General features: G+C 40.3%; 1 protein-coding gene and 1 long non-coding RNA gene across 4 annotated transcripts in view; one reads left to right on the top strand and one right to left on the bottom strand.

Annotated features, from left to right (window-relative positions):
• Positions 1-17,311, top strand: part of KDM4B (lysine demethylase 4B) — a 79,830-nt gene that overhangs the window by 561 nt on the left and 61,958 nt on the right. For all 3 annotated transcript variants that reach the window (XM_090126188.1, XM_090126189.1, XM_090126187.1), the window contains exons 2-5: positions 7,258-7,420; positions 9,128-9,303; positions 10,531-10,645; positions 12,036-12,229. In XM_090126188.1, the coding sequence (XP_089982314.1) occupies positions 7,280-7,420; positions 9,128-9,303; positions 10,531-10,645; positions 12,036-12,229 (626 nt within the window). In that variant the 5' untranslated portion in view covers positions 7,258-7,279. The remainder of the gene's footprint in view (positions 1-7,257; positions 7,421-9,127; positions 9,304-10,530; positions 10,646-12,035; positions 12,230-17,311) is intronic.
• On the bottom strand, positions 2,941-5,338 carry LOC149914743 (uncharacterized). The gene is made up of 3 exons (XR_016460315.1): positions 5,293-5,338; positions 4,618-4,706; positions 2,941-3,028 (listed from the first exon to the last, which is right to left on the bottom strand). It is a non-coding gene; the product is annotated as an uncharacterized LOC149914743 (long non-coding RNA).

Genomic DNA, 17,311 nt, shown 5'->3' with positions numbered 1-17,311 from the left:
CTGCGGTAGGGAATGGGTGCTGTTCAGGGACACCAAGTGTGTTCCTGAGGCCAAAAATAGTGAGTTTTGGTGTGTGATCAGGTAGTGTTTTTGACTGTGCAACATAAATAACCCATTGTGTTACAGCAAGTTAGACCTTTCCATAGTTACTTTCCTTTAACCAGAAGAAGTGATTTTTCAGGAACTCTGTCCCTTGGAAACCGAACAATGTGTTCTTTTTTTCTCTCTTCACACACATTAAATCACTTCTTTCTTAGGGACATCTCTGTTTTTGAGGTTTATGCTTATTTCCTTGTATTTCTACTGTTCTGTTAATAGCACTGCAATCAGTAGGGCTTGTAGAATTACAGCTTAAAACTTACAGTTATCTTTCGGCAATTACATGAAATGACTGCTGGAGTACGTGTGGGTAATCGGTTCTGTGACAGTAAGATCCTAGTTCTCCACTTCCCCTGTAATAAATAGAGAAGATGGAGACAGGGCTCTTACTGAGCCCAAAGGAATCTGTTAATTCCATCTTAGAAGTGGTGGGAGTTGCTCCTGTGCGCAGTGTATGTAGGTGGTACGCTTGGTTCTTTGCTGCAGAGCAACTGTAGATGATACATTGAAACTTCCATTGCCAGGAATGTCTTGTCATAGTCATAGTCTTGTCAGTAATGTGGTGTTAATTCTCCTTTTTAGTTCCCTGAAAGGAGATAGTTCGCCTAACCAACCTAGTGAGAGCAGCATGGGCATGGGCATGGTCCTGTATGCCAGAAGTTGCAGCAGGAGATTAGAACATGCGGGTGAAGGAAAAGAGTCTTTGTGCAGATCTGCTGTTCCAAGTTTGACATATGTTTAAGTATTAAGTATATTAAGTAGCATATATTTATATTTAAAAGCTTCACGTATGTAAGAAGTTTCACTGGCTTTTGGTGAGAAGTTGATAACAAAAGGCTCTTTCAGGGAGAATCGCACTTATTTGCAGTAGACAGTGCTGATTGTTGGTCTCAGGCAGACAATTACCCCAAACTACTCTTTGGTATTTGGAACTTGGCTACTGTTAGAGCAAAACATACTGAAAACTACTTCCAGTGGTACAATTGGCCTTGCCATTTAAAAGATAAAGCAGAAGGATTTGCTTTACAGACTTGCAGACAGTGGGCTTTGTAAATTCTCAAACATGTGGGTAACTTGGAGTTGGTTTTATGTAACAGGAATCAAGAAATTTTATATGGGTTGGGAAAACCAGTTTGTCCAGCCCCACTGTGTGAGCGCGTTGGCTGTGTATTTCTTTGTATGCTTATCAAGTGATGTATTTTTGTTTTCTTTTGGAGTGCTCAGCTCTAATACAGTAAACAGTCTGTTGTCATTCAATAAGTATAGTTAATGTTCAGAATTTACATCTCATTTTGATGAACAGGAAAGTTCATGCTTAGAAATAACAGCACTGACTTGCTGCAGGCTTACCTAGACATCACATAACACATCATGAAAATCTCTTAGCAGTTAGACAAATTAAAAACTTTTATTACCTTTTAATTTCTTCCAGGCAACATAGAGAACTACATACTGGAGATTTCTCATTCCTTCTGACACAGTTTACGATATTTTGTGCTGTTGAAATGGATTTGCAGGGCTCGTTACTGTCCGTTCATTGTGCCATATGCAGTGTTACTTGCAATACAGCATCTGTTAACTTCAAAGATGGATGATGGCAGAATATGTCACTGCCAGCAAGGGATTTGCTTTGTGGATTTGGATGCCATCAGCATGCTTCGTGGCTGTGCAAGGCGCTGCTTGAAATGATTGTTTGTCATCTGTGTAGGAATCAAAGGTTGGTTTGTAGCTGACAGCACACTGAAACCTCTGGCTATTGCAGAATATCGGCAATAGTGTTGTCATTGTATGGAGGCTTGGCAATATTAACATTGTGATGGTATTATCTGTATAAAGTCATTGTGGCATGAGGGTTATTTTTTCCCTTTTCCATGTTTTTCAATAAATAGGTCACTACTTAGCAATATTTTTAGCTTTCTTTTGGACTGAGTATGTCCTTGTCACAGCTTATGAGTATAGTCACTTCCTACCATGGCTTAATTATTAAAGTATTTCTGTTTTCATTCAGTGAACTGTTTTGTTTCATACCTTAAGAGCTCCTCCATTACATTCTTACTGGATGGCTGCTGACACAGGAGAATGCATTTGTGTCCCCTTGTGCTACTTGTGCGTTACTTTCTGTTATTTTTAATAAGATCTTTAGTCTTTGTATGCTTCAACCAGGGCAGAAATGGCTTGCAGTCTTCATTTATTTTTTTTATGCTTAGCTTCCTTTCTGTTTCAAAAGAATTTCTTGAAACGCATAGGATTTTCTGTTGTTTCCTAAACTTTTTGGCAAAAATACTGTATTTGAAATCCAGCCTGAGAAGAGGACATTGGAAGTTGGGGTGTTCAGGTGCTTTCCTGATGAGTTCTGATGTTCCTTTACAGTTTCTGATGTGTGTTCAGAGCAGTGGGGAAGGTTTTGGTGGACCTCTGTGGTTTGCTGTTGTGGATAAGCAGTTTATGTGAATGAAGTTTGCCACATTTGTTCCCAGTTTTGTGTTGGCAAAACAAGCAGTGCTGCTTTGGCTATGGTGTGAGTTAAGGGTTGGGACTGCGGCTTTCAGAAGGGAGAACTGAGCTTGAGCTAGAACAGATTGAAGTTGTCAAACACTGCCTTAAAGTACCTTTTTTTCCTTCCAGCTCTGCTCAAATTTAGGTTCTAAACTTTCACTCCTTTGAGTCACAATTTTAAAATGGACATGAAGTGTGTGCTTGGAGTCTGTTTCTTTTTTTCCCTTCTCTGTGTGAAAATGACCATGCAGAGTTACTTATGCTGCAGCTGAGGATGGGTGTTCTTGTTGAAGTGCTGCTGCTCAGTGCTGCTTTCCTACTCTGCCTTCTGCTCCATCTCTTCCTGGAGATCAGTTCCTGGTGGTGCAGCTGCTCGTAAGCTCAGAATCTGGGTCAGTGTGTCACACCCACTCCATGCCGAACCTATTAGCACCTTGTGCCAAAAAAAAAGCAACTAAGTTTTTGATTTTATGTTGGCAAAATAGAAACGTTAATTAGAGCAATATTCTAAGCAGCTAATTTGTTAAAATTCTGCCTTACCCAGAGAAGGCATTGAGCAAGCTGTTGAGACATATATATATATATATATATGTATATATATGTATATATATATATATGTGTGTGTGTGTGTGGTTCCTCCCCTCTCCTCCCCCCCTCAATATCTGGAACTTTTTCTGCCTTGTTTTGGAGTGTTTATCTTAGATGGTTTTCTACAAGGCTGCATAATTCCCTGCTCTTATGTAGTATACTGAGCTGTAGAACTTAATTTCTCAGCTGATAACAGCAGATTTACTGGTACTACAAGTGTAGCAATGTTTGTTGTCTGCACTGATTAGGCTGAGAGTCAGTAGGTTCAGCGTTCTATAATAAAAGAGCAATTTGGCTGCAGAGCACCAGTAACCCTCAGTTCGTTTTGGGGCATGTACAAACTCCAGCTTACACAGGTGATAACAGCTTTCCTGTTTGGGAATAGGGACTATGTTCTAGGAGGGGACCTTGTTATAACTGTGCCTTCTGAAAAAGTTTTATCACTTAAGTTTTTTTTCTGTAAGTGGTTCAGTGGATTGAAATGCTTTTTTTTTTATCTCCTGATGAGACTGTGGTTCAGTGAGGTGGCTTTGCGTTGCTGCCACAGGAGTCCTACCCTTGTAACTGCGCTGCGTCAGCTCCCCGCTCATTGCATTCTGTGGCACCGCAGCATTTGGCACAGGAGAAGAACAAATGGCCACTGATGGGGGCTTGGTAGCTATCCAGGTTGGTACTGCTGCGAAACTTTCTCTCTCTTCTAGCCATGCCCAGCCACCTTGTTTGTTCAGAGTAATTCTGATGGTTGTGGTTCTTTTTCCTGCGGCAAGGTGTGATGCCGCTGCTATAGCATTGCCCACTGCAGCACGTGTTTTGTGCTCTCTGTTGGCGCTGGGTTCTTTATTTTTATTTTTTTCCTTCTTTCTGTTCCTGACTGAGGTAAAACTGCAAATACTGAAAGGCATTCATGAAGCAGATGGCATTGGCACAGGTTCTGCTCAGGAAGGAGCTTGGGTTTCTCTCTCTGGGCCAGGCACACCGGCCTGGCTGCGCCAGTGCCTGTGGCACTTCTGCTTCTGCTTTAAAAATAACAGAAGCGTTCTCGGTGCGACTGCATTTGAACACAGATTTGGGGATGGCATTTCTACATGTCCCATGTCTCCAGTGCTCGCTTTTCTTCTGTATTTCCTTGTGGGCAGTGCTTTCTTCAATAACCCACAATTAATTATGACTGTCCTGAGCTGGGTGCCAGTTGGCCCAGAGGCCTTCCATCAGGGACAGGAGGTGCTGGTTCCTATTTTTATGTTTCTGTAAAACATTTGTGTAGTAAATTGTGCACAAATGCATTAGATGTTTCTTTTTCTAAAATATGGACCACAAAGCGTAGCAAAATCCTTTCTGTATGGCAGGATTGGGAATTTCTTCAGGTAGGGCCTCACTGAAGATGGAAGTGATTGGTAGAGGTTGTCCCTCTACTCTGTGCTGGTGAAGCCTCACCTGGAGTACTGCATCCAGATGTGGAGTTCTCAGTACAGGAGAGATATGGAGCTGTTAGAGCGTGTCCAGAAGAGGGCCACAAAAGTGATCTATGGAATGGAACACCTGTCCTGTGAGGTCAGGCTGAGAGAGCTGGGATTGTTCAGTCTGAAGAAGAGAAGGCTCTGAGGTGACCTGATAGTGGCCTTTCAGTATCTAAAGGGGAGCTAGAGGAAAGAATGGGGCTGACTCTTTAGCAGGGTCTGTGGTGATAGAAAAAGGGGAAATAGCTTCAAGCTCAAGGAGTGTAGATTTAGGTTAGATATAAGGAAAAAAAATCTTATATAGTGAGGGTGGTGAGGTGCTAGAATGGATTGCCTAGTGATGTGGTTGATACCCCATCCCTGGGGACTTTCAAGGTGAGGCTGGATCAGGCCCTGGGCAACCTGACCCAGCTGTGGTGTCCCTGTTCATTGCAGGGGAGTTGGACTAGATGGCCTTCAGAGGTCCCTTCCAACTGTAAGGATTCTATGATTCAAGAGAACAGAGGATAGTGATTTCTGGTAGAAATGTGGTTGTTACTGGCACTTGAGGTGAGGAGTGAAGGGTTTTGCCTAGAAAGGTTTTGGTTCCAACCCCTACAGAACTGTAGTGGTCAGGAGGGGACTCTGAAGCCCCCCAGAAGCAGTTCCCTACCGCAGCTGCACAGAAGAGCACCCAGGGGGATCAGAACATCTCCAGGGAAGGAGACTCCACCTCTCCGTGCCACCCTCACAGCACAGAAGTTCTTCCTCACGCCCATATGGAACTCCCTGGGCTCCAGTCTGTGCACGGTGCCCCTCGTCCTGGTGCTGAGCAGCACAGAACAGAGCCCAGCCCCATCCTCCTGACCCCCGCCCTTCACATATTGATCAGCACTGATCAGATCCCTCCCAGTCCCCAGGTGAACAGCCCCAGGGCTCTCAGCCTGTCCCCATCAGGAGGTGCTCCAGGCCCCCACCATCTCTGCAGCCCTCCGCTGGGCTCTCTGCAGCCATTCCCTGTCTGCCTGGGACTGGGCAGCCCAGCTCTGGGTGCAGTGCTCCAGCTGTGCTTTCCTTGGGGCAGAGGGGAGGAGACCCTCCCTGCCTGCTGGCTCTGCTCTGTGCAGTGTACCACAGGGAACCATTGGCTGCCTTGGCCACAGGGCAGACTACTGGCACACGGTTGCCCCATTGCCTACCAAGACAAGTGGGTTCATTTGGCTCTGAAAGGAAAAGTGTTTTACCCCATTAGAATTGTAAAGGAAACCTCAGTGTCTCTGGAGAGCTGGGTGCTGTCTGTGCTGTTTTTGGTAATTGCGGGATGGGCTCTGGAAAAATAGATGTATTCCGTACTCACTGATTAAAGCCATGATATGGCAGCCCGACTATCTTTTTGCTAACACAAAGAGTATTTTTAGTAGGATCTGGAATACTTCTTCATTAGGTCGAAGTCGATTTAAATTCAACCGCACTTGTGATGTTGGCGTTTGATTTTGGGTCTGACTGCTCCTGGAGAAAGCCTCGCGGTGCCCTCTGCTGACAGCACGAGCGCTGCGCCGGACCCACTCCGACGTGGAGCTGCTGCAACTGAACTGCCATTGAAACTTATTGTTTGCATTCTAAGTTTCTAGGATAGCCTTATAAAAGTCTGTTTTCAAAATAGTGATTTCATCCTGAATTGCTTCGGGTTCTTTTTCCCTGCCAATTTTGAAGTGATTGAACAATTTGGCTTTTCAAATTGAAAGGCACTTTGAAGTTACACTTTTTTTTTTTTAATGAATTGCCTGGCACTTAATTTCTTTGTGTAAATGCAAACAACACGTAATAACACCACATTTTAAAAAAGATCCTGTTGTAATGTTTTATATAGCCTAGCATGGGGGAAAAAAAAAAAAAAAAAAAAGGAAATAATGGCTAATACATTTCCCAGAGCTGGTGAGTGGTTATTTTTTTTTAAATTTTTGTTGAAGCTAAATATAAAAGCACTCAGATGAGAAGCTTTGAGGGACAGCTAGCTCCATGCGTGCACTGACATATGCTGGAGGTAGGGAGGAGTTTGTTGTTCTTGACTGCCGTTCTGGTGAGGCACAGTTTCAGATGATGAATGGAAGGGGCCAGTGTTAAGTCTATGTGATATATTTAGGCAGTAGTTGAACTCTCAAGTGATACTAGTGTTCCTGTCATATTCCTAATGCAGTCATTTCCTCTGGTCTGCTCAAGTGTAGGTTTGGTTACGCAGTTATAAATACACTCACATTAGTGTGGCATTCTCCTGTATGGAAGTGAGAAGTCAGCATTGTAATGGCAGCTGTTTTAGAAATGAGTTCTGTCACTGCAGCTTTGAATGCCTTGACAGAAAACAGTAGTGAAATGCAAGAAAACCTTGTGGAGTTTGCTGATACTTCACTCTTCTTAGAGCCCTGCGAGCAAATAGACATACTGGATTTTTGATCAGAAATCCTTCATATCCATGTTAGAATTTTCTGCTTATAAATACTTCCTTGGAGAGTGGGAGGAGAGAGAAATCACAAATATTGCTACCTTTCTATGAAATTCATTAAAGCATGTAGAAAGAAAATAATGATTAATTACTGTTTGTTTTTTTTTTTTTCCCTCCTGTTTTGTTTTCACTGCTTAGGTGCTGCCACCCTCCTGAAAATATGGGGTCTGAAAACCCAAGTCCGCAGAACCCTGGCTGTAAGATTATGACCTTTCGTCCCACTCTTGAGGAGTTTCGGGACTTTGGGAAATACGTTGCTTACATTGAATCACAAGGAGCTCACCGAGCAGGGCTTGCCAAGGTGAGTTCATCCAGTTCTGGGAATTAAAAGTTTTCTGAAGAATGTCTTCCTGAGGCTCTATAGCCAAGGCACCTGTGCAGTGGTATCACTCAGAAGTAATGTTCTTTTGTGTAGTCAAGTTTTTTAAAATTGTATTTGCAATCTCTGCATTTTGATTTATCAATAAAATAGAGGCAAAGATGTTATGGGCCTTTCACAAGAGTGAAATAAGTGTTTAGTTAAAGTATATATTTTTCTGATCTCCAGTGGGGAAACAAAAACATTCTCAGCCCTTACAGAGATGGTTAAGGGTACTGCCATGTCCCAAGTCTATTGCTGAAAATACAGACGATGGTAGCTAAGGTCCTCAAGGAGCTGTGAGGTTTTCAGCTTCCTTAGATTGTTGGGTTTTTCAGGTCTGCTTAGAGTTGGACAGTGAAGGGGGTCTGAAGTCATATCCATGTGTATGGGTGCAGACTTCTTACTCTTAGCTTTTTTTATGCCCTAAGCAACTACCTTGTGCTAACTTGAATCTAGACCTGTAAATGTGTCACGTAGGTGTGTGTTCCCCAAAAGCACCTGAAAACCCTGCAGCAAGTTCTAAAACCTCTTTCCAGCTTTCCTGCCCATCTGTGTCTTTACATTGAAGCCGACGAAACATCATGAGTACTCTTCATGTGATACTTTAAAATCCCAGTATGTGACATATGATGCATATGACATGCCTCTTGGGAAAGAAGAACAGCTAACTGTTTAGACGTATTGTTTCTGTGGTAGTGTCATGTTGTTCTATAGCTGAGAGAGCATTTGTTCTGAGAAAGTAGTTGTTAAGCGTGGTATTTAGCAGAATGTAATATGGCACAGCAGAGAAGTAAAGCTTTTAGGCGTGAAATAATAGTGATTTCTTTTAAAATAGGTCAATTGCTGTTTTTATTTCAGTCGTAAGTAGAGCAAAGTATTATAAAAGGCTGTCTGTGAAATGTTTCCTTGTCCACTCAAGTGTACTGGCAATTATGTTTTGTGGGTTGGCTGAGGTATTTTAATAAAGGTTGTTGGTGAATTGCCAACGTTATAGAGAAATGACTTCCTGTAGGACTAAATCTCAGCATTTCAAGTTAATTTCTCTGTTTAATTTAGTGCAGCTACCAGTTAGAGCTGTGTTATAGCAGTAGAGCTCATCATATCCTAAAGGAACCATGGCTACAAAAATCACTAAGTTCACATTCCCCTAATGTTTTGGGTGTTTTGTTTTTTTTTTTTTTTTTGGTAAATTTTCCACCAAATTAGATTGTAGATATATATATTTTCATTTCACTTGCACACTGGATGTTCACAGATGTGTGCCTGTAATCCAGAAACACCCACAGGAATAATGGAACAGGATCTAGTAGAAGGTATCCCTGCACATGACAGGCTTTGGGACTGGGTGGTCTTTAAGGTTCCCTTCCAATCCAAACCTTGCCATGATTCTATGATATCATTTGTGATTGTGAGCCTTCCTAGTTTAAAAAACAAACAAAGCAAAAGCAACATCCTCCCCCTTTAATGTTTCTGATCTTCTAGATGGAATAGTAATGTAGACTGATGTGAAAGGATTTGTTGGTTATTTGAGATGCTGCTGTTATCAAATAACATATAGCAGTGGGATGAAATACCTTCTGTTTAAACTTGTTTAACTCAGTAGAAATTGTTTGCCTGTTTTGAAAATTTTGGTGTTTTTATTTCCAGGTGATTCCTCCCAAGGAGTGGAAGCCCCGAAAAACCTATGATGACATAGATGATATGGTTATCCCAGCTCCCATTCAGCAGGTGGTTACTGGCCAGTCAGGATTATTCACCCAGTACAATATACAGAAGAAACCGATGACTGTGGGAGAGTACCGGCGTCTGGCTAATAGCGAGAAGTATGTCAGTGTTAAGTGTGTTTACATTGTGAGTGGAAGAGTAGTGCAGTAAGTCTTTTTTTTCTGACAACAAGCTGGAAAGAAAATACAGCCAGCCATGTTAAATAGGAAGCATTTAGAAAGAAACAACATTTTCTTGATAATTGACCTCCAGAATTTCAAACCGGTAGATAACTTCATGGTTTTTGGTGTGCATCTTCGATCTTTTTCTCAGAGTTTCTATAGAAAGATTCTTTGAAGTCTGACTAAGTCTATGCCTGAAAACAATGGCTTAAGGCTCCACAGAGAGCTCCCAGTCTAATTGTTATTCTGGAAAATGTTTCAGTGCTCAGGTACAAATGTGAGTACGCTTGAGTGTCTGAGTGTCTTCTGAAGAGCCTGGGAATGTTGCAAAACACTTAGTTAACTGGGACAAGCTAACTGATACAAGCTATGGTTGCATCATTCTTCTAGAGTTATTTTCCCAGAGCTCTGGAATATTTCAAGTTTTTACTCAAGCGTTACTGACAACATGCAGTCAACTTTGAAATACTGCTAACACAGCCTATAAGAGTGCTTTACCTGTGTTCAGCAAACTGTAATAACTTCATCTCGCGCATTGCTAGGATGAGGATTTGATGCTTCACGTAAGTGCTCATCCTGTTTGTCGATATGCACTAAGAGGTTTTGTAGAAAGATTTAAAAGGCAGTAAATGTGATGAATCTGAATAGAATTAAAAGTGGAATACATCTCAGCAACCTCTCAAGTGTGTCTGCTTTGAATGTTAACTTATTTTTTATGGGCAATAGGAGATGAAGAGAGAAGAGCTTTATTAGCATAGGTTGCAGGACTAGAAACAAAAACGCTTGTGTTTTGTGCTTTGCTGTATACATGCATTGCAACATAATTTTAATCTGGTTTACTTTCTTCTTTGCCTTTTTTCTCTTTCTTACTAAATTTTTTAAACTTTCATATAATCTATTTAGATTATAGATTAGATAATTTGCTGATTGTTTGCATGTTGCTTTGAGATAATGAAATGGAAGATACGATAAAAGCATGTCCAATTTTACTGTGTGCTGTATATAATCTGCTGCCTAAACTATAGTTTTTTCTGATGCTGACTAGTAGGAGTGTTAGCAGGTATTCACAGTGCTGAGAGATGCACTCTTCTTGTCAGCCATTTGTCTGTCTGCAATGAGAGTGTCGTAGGACTTCTTGCATCCTTGCCTCTTCTGTGTTCTCAGATATTGTACGCCACGCCATCAAGATTTTGAAGACTTGGAGCGCAAGTACTGGAAGAATCTCACTTTTGTCTCACCAATTTATGGGGCTGATATCAGTGGCTCTCTGTATGACGCAGTAAGTGAGACTTCTCATTAATGTGTTTTTTTGCTGTTCCTATTAGGGAACAGTGATTTAGAATTTGCTTCGAAGACAACTAACTTAAAGCTGCGCCTCTCTTCTGTAGTTATCTTTTGAGTAGAATGTGGCCTATTGTCTGGAGTATTGTCTGACTGCCCACAGTATAAACTCTCTTGGTATATAAGTGTCTTTCTGTTATCATTATGGTTTAGTATGGGTTTAATTGGAAGGAACTTGGATTCTGAAGTCATCACAGCCATAGACTTCAGAGTTGCCCAGTATTTGGTGCTGTGATACGAGTATCATGTACAAGTTTTTGGAGAAGCAGTTTCTTCATGTACAGAATGCATATTGTTTCCTTCAGTTAACTTCAAGTTCCTCTAAACAGAAATTAAGTAATTGGACTACCAATGGCGTCTAAAGAACATTTCCTGTTGCCCAATTACCGATACCACTGCAAGCATTAAATTGTTGGAATGATAAAAGTTTCTCTGCGCTTCTTTTCATCTCCATTTACAGCTGCTTCCTTTCTTCAATTCTTTCTCTCCTGCCTGGTTTTTTTCATTTGTTTTTTTGTTTTTGTTTTTAGTTTGATATAGAAAGTTTAAAGATTGAGCAGTTTGTTTCATTTTCTAGCAGTTACTCCAGGAAGCAGCATGGAGCTGGGATTGCTTGCATACATATCAGCTACTTACCGGCATGTTAAACACACCAGAGAAGGGATATGAAAGGAGATAGTTTGCTTTTGGAGATAGTAATGCTCTGTAGACAACTGCAAGGTTAAAGATTTTTATAAGTTTTTTTCTATTCTTTATTGAAGTAGAGAAAACCAATAGGCAGTTTTAGAACAATTCCTATTATTGCTTTTTTTTTTTCTTTCTGTTTAAATACTGATAATTACTAAACCATCTTCCCTGTTCTTTATCTGAAGCACTGAGCTCATGTAGAGGTCTCTGCCCCACAGGCCACATTTCAGTCTAGTGATTCTGATCTGCTTATACATACTCATCAGGTGAAGAACATCGGGATAAAATGTTACTGAGAGAAGCATATTTTACCCTTAGTTTATCTTGCATTTATTAGTAGATCAGTTAATGAATGGTAGAGTACCACAGAATGGAAGTGCCTCTTCAGAGAACACAGTGAGAAGCTAGTGATCGATCCCTTTACCAAAAGTAATGGTAATGGATCCTTTTCGTGATTATTGATGAAAGTTAATAGTAAACCTTCTGGAAAAAGGTAGAATTGAATTAATGCAAATAAATGGATCTTCAGAATAACACTAGGATATCCACATGTTAAGGCACCTAAAGGAAGCTGTAGGCTGTTGCTGTGCTGTACCAAGTCCTGATGTGCTCTAGTACAAAACATTTACTTTGAATTATAGGATGTGGAAGAATGGAATATTGGCAATCTGAACACCCTGTTAGACATGGTGGAACATGAGTGTGGTATTATTATAGAAGGTGTAAACACTCCCTACCTCTACTTTGGGATGTGGAAGACAACGTTTGCTTGGCATACAGAAGACATGGATCTCTACAGTATCAACTACTTGCATTTTGGGGAGCCAAAATCCTGGTAAGCGATATCTTGACAGGTAGTAGCTACATACCATTGCCTTGTTGTACTTGGAGACCATGTGAAGTCCTTTTTCTCGCACCTAATTTCATCAGGCCTACCTAATCTCTCACTTCCCACTTTTTTTTTTTTTCCTCCTTCTCTACATTTGAAAACAGTTTTTTCTTTCTGGCTGACTTGGCTTGGTGACCTAGCAGCAGAATTAGGAAGGCTTTTTGACATTCTGATTAAAAACAGATTTTAACATCTGACACATTTTTGGAAGCTAATGCACAGGAGACCAAATGATGATAGGAATGTGTGGGTGCTTTTGAAGTATAGTGTTGTTCTTACATTGTTTTGTTGGTAAGGGATTTCAGTTACTTTAAAAGTTGCGTTTTTTAAGTTTATAAATATACTTTCAACTCCAGGGACAAGGTAGGTTGAAGTATTTTGTGGTCAATTCTTAGAACGATGATAAGCATTTTTCAACACTGCTGATGCATAAACTGGTTGGAAATAATTTTCCACAAAAGTAATTAATAGATAAGGATGAAATTAAGAAGCTAGCAGATCTGGAGTAAGTTAGCAAGAACCAGTATTTTTTTTTTTTTCTAAAGCTTCTTATTTAAAAGTATAACCAGAGAGACTTAGTTAACCCAGAAGAGCTTTGATGAAGATCTTGATGTGACTAATAAATATTGACATTTAAGCTCTAATTTGCACACAAATGTCAGCGTGAAACTGCTGCCATAATGCCCTGGCACCGGCAGACAAGATCCTCCCAGCTCTCTGTAATATGAGTCCCCAGTGTCACCGTGTATCTCCAGGCTGTTAGTGCCTGCAGGCATATAAAAGCTACCAACAATGAAGATCCTGTGATAAATGGATATAACGTTCTTCTACAGTCTTGAAAAAGGGTGGAAAAAGGGGCTGGACTTGAAGCATTCAGCTATAAATGTGCCCTTTAAAAACCTTTTCCAACGTTCCAGAAAACTTGTTTTGCCAGCATTTGTGATTCTTAGTCTCCTTTGTTCAGGCAGTTAGATGTACAAGGATTTTGCAGAATCACTTATGCTACCTCTGTTAAGCAAGTTGGATGTCAAGAAACTTGGATTTTGAATGAAATGGAGCATGCTTTCATCTTAGATTTTCAATTTTTTAGTACATCTTCAAAAGCAGTTAGATCAAAATTTGATACTCATCTCCAGTAGGTGGTGCCATGAGCACACAAAAACCACTTTTCTTTGCCCCGGCAGTGCAGTGACCATCAGCAAGGTGCACCACTTTGGAGTGTCTGTTTCAGCATGCAAGAGTTAACTGCTCTGAGAGTTGTACAGGCAGCTGGCCTGAGGTTTGCATGAGTATTGTGTGGTCATATCTGCCTCTAGCCACTCCTTCCATGCCTGTGTGTTATGAGATTTGCCTGGCCTGTCTTCTGCTCGCTTTTTGTTCTGATCCTGCAATAGAAGGTTCTTTCTTTCAAGAAGCAGAAATAAGAACAGGTTACTTTGAAAAGAAAAGCTCACTGCAACATGGAACTAGTGCCTTTACAGCTTGGTAACAAATAAACTCTCACACTGTGAGCAAAATTTAGAGAACAGATGCTAAATGAAATGTACACTGAGTATTTGTGGCCTGAACTAAAACTGTATAACACTTAGGAACTTGATGTCATAGAATTGAATTCCTCAGGTTGGGAAAGATCTTAAAGATCATCAAGTCCAACCACAACCTAACCACACTACCTTAACTCTAACAACCCACTGCTAAATCATGTCCCTGAGCACCACATCCAAATTCAGGGATGGTGACTCAACCACCTCCCTGTTCCAGTGCTTAACAACCCTTTCTGTGTTCTATGTCATTATTGTTGGTGTTGTTTGTTTTGAGTAATGTGAATAACATTTGGGTGCCAACATATTGTGTCTATCATAAGGATGATAAACTTATTGCATGAAGTTGTTCTAAACAGTGGCTTTTCCTTATGTTCTTATATATGTTTATTTTCTTTCTTGTGGAAAATACAGATTGCATGATAGAAAAACAAAGATACCCTTCAAAAAGGAAATCCCCAAACACCTGCGTGTAGCATGGTGTATATGCAGAGGGTAAGAATAAGAAAGAACTAAGAACTGTAGATGGAAAATTGTGTCTGACAAATACCAGATCTTAGAAGTTCTCAGTAGCTTTTATTTCTGTCTAATCCTGTTAAGGAATTTGGGGACATGCTAGGGGAACACCTGACTGTTCCCCTAAGAAGAGTTTCAGCTGTTGAAGAATTCAGCTGCTAATACTTACAAATGGAGAAGACGGATCATACAGCCTACTTGAAAGGAGCTCAGGTCTTTCTGCTTAGAAGTCAAAGCAAGTATATGCTCTGGATCTGGTTTAGGAGAATAAAAAAGAAAAAGGTATTTTTACCATGCTTAAAAGGGAATGAAGGGGACCTATGCAGCTGTTCTGTAGTTGTATAGGTCTTTTTCTGGTAACTAGCAGTGTAAACCTTATGCAGTAGGGAAGAAATGAGGTTTGACCGTGTTTCCTGTTGAAGTGAACTTCTTTATGTACATAAATACGTAATGCAAAAATAGATGTATGGATGGCAGGATGCCATTGCTGGTTTGAAAGGCCTTTATCTTGCTCCCTTAAGCGTGCGGCAAGAGTATGCCACTTGCCCAAGTCATTTCTTTCTTCTTCACCCTGAGTACTTCTGTTAATAAGTCCTTAAGCTCTTCTGTGAAGAAGTGTTGGTTTCTGAGGGGTAAATCTGAATACCTCTTTGAGCAGACTTTTAACTTTGCATCCATGAAAACAAATGCTTATTTTCTGGATATGATTGCAGTGATCCCAAAGGTCAGGTGGGGGAGCTCTTGGACTTCAGTGACTAAATGCATGTGGTGCAGCCTGGCTTATCTCAAGGATGGTTGAAATATTCGTTGTATTTTTTTTTTTCCTGGCACTACCTCAGTAGAAATCTTCCCAGCTTCCTTCATCCGTTTTATAGACTCTTTGATTCTGACAGTGATCATCTTAGAAACACCTCAGGGTATAGCAGAAGTGTGGAGAGTTATGGAGTCTACCCTTTTGGGGTTGAGCTCTGTAATAAGAGACAGAGTTATTGTTTGGCTGTCAAAGATTTTTGCATATTGGTAGTATTTTACCCCCAAATTGTCTGTTAAAAGCATAACTCTTTCTTCATGTCTCTCATAAATTATCTTAGGCTATTTTAATTCGAGCTGCGTAACGAAACCCTACTTTGCTTGAATAGTGAGTAGTAATGGTGAGAGGCCACCAGTGCTATTTTGTTATAAATATAAGATGAGAAAGGATTTGGACCATTTGAAGGTGCTTCCCAGACCTCATTCAAGTGAGTTTGGCAAGAAATGATCATGTTTATTTTCTATGGAAGAGATGAAGTGACTTTTCAGAGAGGTCTGGATATGGTCAGATCATGAGAAGCCACCCCAGTGGATAAAGATAATCTGAAAGAGGAATCGCTCTGTTTGTAGATCTGAGAAGATAGGTATTGAAGTGTTATTTTGCATGGATCTTTTATTTCTGTCTTTTGAATTCTAGATTATACCTCTTGCAAAACAGGAGCTTTTGGGACTGGAATCAGAATTAAGATAAATGTTTGTGTTTCAGCAACTGAAGATGGCTTCTTTGTACAAACCAAGAAGCAGCTGCATGGCCATACAATTCCTTGATTAATATGTTTCTTTCACTGCAGAGAAATCCTGCTGCCAGCACTTTCTTGCACTATTCGCACTATTCCTTTGCCATAAACTGAGTGGAACAGACAGTAGCAAAATGAGCTCTCAGTGTTGTGTCACTAGGGATGCAGGTTAAAATACTGTTCACTGCTAAGTGAAGTGCTTGAGTAATGAGGGGTCATCTGGTGATGGGGGAAAGCTGAGGGGGTAATGGAAGAAAGCTTTTTTCCTTCTTCCAGTCTCATGAAATGATTCTATGTTTGTAGATTGCATTTTATTTATTTCTTAAATTTTGTCCCCTAACAAGGGGAACAAGCACTGTTGTCATTAACCAGTGTAACTGCTGCTGCAAAGTTACCTATCCTGCCTCTTTTTGAAGTTGATCCTCTTTTTTGTTGCACTTCTTCGAGGGGATACACATCTGATCTACAGTGTAGTCACACTGCTGTTGATTTAACTAGAAAATAAATCAGATTAGATTAAAGAGGTAATCTGGAAGTTGTGAGCACTGTCCATCAAATGTACCGCAAATTTGTTGTGTAACTTCATTTTAAGCTTCTCAGGCAGGGAGCTGCCAGACTGAGTCTGTTTGCTTTTTCCTCAAATTATAAAGAAATGTTCCTCTTGCATTAGTAGCTCAATTACAACATTTTTGTGGTCTGTTTTCTTCTGTTGGTTTTTTTTTTCCCCAAAAAGTTTGAATGTATCTCATTTTGCAGCCCTATATTAAACCTCTTGTGGTAGGAGTTTTTACTGTATCAATTATACATATCATATATAATTACGTTATACATTCATATGCTGAGATCTAAAATTGAGCATATTGTCAAGAGATGCTAACAGAAGACTGATTTGTATAGTGACAGAAGCAACAACATTGAATGCCAAGTCTTAATACTTCAAGTTTATTACAGCATTTTACTGAGGAATGTATGCATCTCAGCCCTTGGAATTTCAAAAGCATATTTTTAAACACTGAAGTACTCTGCCATCATTTCATTTCAGTTAAATAGTGAGTACACGTACGTGCTCTCCTGGTATAAATTATGGTCTTGCATATCATTTATGTGGGTTCTCTTCCTGTGTTATATACGGGTTATTGTTTTACACTCCTGAATTGCTGTAGCTGCCAAACCAGCAGAGTCACTGCTAACTTTACAGGGTGGTAAACAGTGCAAGTTCCATTGCTCAAATACTTTGTGACTAATTTTGCCATATAGCAGCAACGTTTAATATATTTTTGTGAGTATTAATGGAATGTTACTCTGTATTATTTCTTAGAAACTGCAGATGTTAAATCAGTGACACTGAGGATGGTAACTGATCTTTATAAAATGTCTCTCTTTCCTGATTGTGATGGCTGGTTAATTCTCCTTGAAAGAGGGAG

This window comes from Phasianus colchicus, chromosome 28 (assembly GCF_987193195.1).
Source record: "Phasianus colchicus chromosome 28, bPhaCol1.hap1.1, whole genome shotgun sequence".
Classification (NCBI taxonomy): Eukaryota; Metazoa; Chordata; class Aves; order Galliformes; family Phasianidae; genus Phasianus; species Phasianus colchicus.
This window is presented reverse-complemented; position numbering and strand designations above follow the sequence as displayed.